This window comes from Epinephelus moara, unplaced genomic scaffold (assembly GCF_006386435.1).
Source record: "Epinephelus moara isolate mb unplaced genomic scaffold, YSFRI_EMoa_1.0 scaffold643, whole genome shotgun sequence".
Classification (NCBI taxonomy): Eukaryota; Metazoa; Chordata; class Actinopteri; order Perciformes; family Serranidae; genus Epinephelus; species Epinephelus moara.
The window spans coordinates 4,800-7,554 of NW_026082590.1; the positions used below are offsets into that span (position 1 = coordinate 4,800).

Sequence of the window (2,755 nt, forward strand, 5' to 3'; positions counted from 1 at the left end):
TATTATAGCATGTCATCAAAAATTACGAAAATATGTCATAGTGTAGTATGTCGTCCAAAATCATGAAAAAACGTCATAGTGTAGTATGTCATCAAAAAACCTGAAAAAACGTCATAGTATAGCATGTCGTTAAAAAACCTGAAAAAACATCATAGTATAGTATGTCGTCCAAATTTGTGAAACAAAAAGGTCATAATTTAGCATGTGTTCAAAAATCATTTAAAAAAACGTCATAGTATAGCATGTCGTCAAAAATCATCAAAAAAAGACATTTTAGACGACATGCTATAGTATGACTTTTTTTCATGATTTTTGACGACATATACTGTGCTATGATGTTGTTCCGTAATTTTTGATGACATGGTATACTGACGTTTTTTTTTCATGATTTTGGACGACATACTATACTATGACGCTTTTTCATGACTTTTGAAGACATACTATACTATGACGTATTTTCATGATTTTTGACAACAGACTATACTATGACGTTTTTCAGGTTTTTTGACGACATACTATACTATGATGTGTTTTCATGATTTTCATAGTATAGTATGCCATGCAATTGTCAGAAGAAGTCATGGTATAGCATGCCATAAAAATGATACATAAAGGTTTAGTATGGTATGCCCTAAAAATGTCATCGTATAATATTGCATAAAACGATGTATAAAAAATCATAGAATAGTATGGAATAAAACAATGATGTATAAAAAGTCATAGTATAGTATGGAATAAAACAATGATGTATAAAAAGTCATTGTATAGTATGGCATAAAACAATGTATAAAAAGTTACAGTATAGTATGGTATAAAACAATGATGTATAAAAAGTCACAGTATAGTATGGCATAAAACAATGATGTATAAAAAGTCATAGTATAGTATGGCTTCAAAACGAAAAAGGTGAAGCCTAAATATAGTATGCCCCAAGAAATGTCATATGAGAAGACACAGTATACTATGCCAAAAATGATATATATTAAGTCAGTATAGTGTACACTATGACCCTACCCTGTCATAGTTGAGTCATTCAGTGCCATTTGAGTCCCCTTGGCATAGTATGGTATATTTTGTGTAAAAATACACTGTTAATCCACTTCTACCTGATAGAAAAATGATATGTATCCAGAATTAATTATATTTAAAATAATTACTCTAAGTAGGTGAAACTGCCATGTCCCTTTTCATGTTTCCCATCTTAAATTACAAATGGAAGTAACATAAATCAAACAAATTTAACATTGTTCATTGTTGTTGTATAGCTTTATTTATGATATTCCTCACCAATGTTATTTTTTTGTTATTTATACATTTTTAATGCTTAAAACTTTTAAAATATGTTGTGTCCCTGACTGTCCCATGTTACTCTGATGCAAGTCCCACTGGACATGCCCCCTGACTTCTCCTCGTCCATCACATGACTCAGGAAGCAGCAAACATTTTTGGCGGGAAAACTGCCTACAAGAAGCAAAGTAAATATCTCTCCTTAATCAACCTTTTTTCTTTAATGTTTTAGAATGCTTGTCTGATGTGGTAAAGTATAACATATCCACCCTGTTATGCTTATTCACAGTGGAAACAGCTAATTTTTGGCAATTATAAAAAATATGGTTAAAAAAAATGTTAAAAATCTTCCATAGTTGCCACCAAGTGCTCGCTTGTTTTTAATCCTAATGGCTAACTTAAGCATAAAATGTCTCCCCTGTAATAGTAACGGGGTGTACATAAGTGGGCTTGAAGAATAGAGAATAGGATACTGATGTGAGTGGTACTGAGCAACACAAAGAATTGAGCGTTTGATTTGAGTGTATATTCTATTTTATATTTTGCCACAATGCAATGCTGACAGGACATAAAGCAGCTGCTCCCAGCTAGAAAAAGTCAAACCAGTTGTGAACTAAGGTGAAAGGTCTTTTAAAAGGTATTATTGCTTTGGAAAAAACTTTGTTTTGGTCTCATTGTTAAGTGGCATTCTGAAGTCTAATTACTGGAATTGGGACACAGCATGTGACTATGTCCAAAACAGACTTTTGGCAATATTACCTGTTTGCGAGCAGTTCGGCTGCCCAGTGTATCTAGGGCATGAGCAGCATGCAGCGTCAGCAGGCGGGTCTGTTCTATCATGAGACGGCACTCTGCTATCCAGTGAGCAACAACTTCCTAAACACACAAGAGGGAGAGCATATTTACTCAAGCTGCATGTAACAATTTGTCCACTAGGTGTCACCAGCATGGAGGAGCTAAATATATGCAACAGTACCACAGCCCTGAAATTAAAGTTACAGAAATCTCTGGGGTCAGTGTTCTCTTACATGTTGGTATAGTTTCTTTCCAAATGTCTGCCTGGAGGCAGCTCGCTCACAGAGCAGCTCCAGTGCCAACTCTGCCACACCAACAGCCCTCATACAGTGGTGCAGCCTTCCCGGCCCCAGACGACCCTGGGCAATCTCAAATCCCCTGCCCTCTCCTGGGAACAGATAAAGAGTGGATCAGATACTGTAAGATACTGTGAACCATCACAGGAGGGAAATTATATCTCTGGCCTGGTGACCTCATACACATAATTGTCGAGCCCAAATTACTTTACTGTTCAAACACAATAAAGGAAAAATAAGGAATCAAATTTCTCTATGGCTTTATAGGTGTAATGTGCTTCTTGAGAAGACCTAAAGTGAGTTAATGAGATAAAACAGGAACGTACAGCAATACAGTCTCTTACCCAGAATCATGTTGGAAGCAGGGACACGCACAT

At 35.6% G+C, this 2,755-nt stretch overlaps 1 protein-coding gene across 1 annotated transcript; it reads right to left on the reverse strand.

Moving 5' to 3' along the window:
• Positions 1-1,968: 1,968 nt before the first annotated feature.
• On the reverse strand, positions 1,969-2,749 carry LOC126387520 (acyl-CoA dehydrogenase family member 11-like). Its single transcript, XM_050040027.1, has 3 exons — positions 2,723-2,749; positions 2,316-2,470; positions 1,969-2,163 (listed from the first exon to the last, which is right to left on the reverse strand). Exons 1-3 carry the CDS (start codon positions 2,730-2,732, stop codon positions 1,984-1,986), a joined length of 345 nt encoding a protein of 114 aa, XP_049895984.1. The 5' UTR covers positions 2,733-2,749; the 3' UTR covers positions 1,969-1,983.
• Positions 2,750-2,755: the final 6 nt, after the last annotated feature.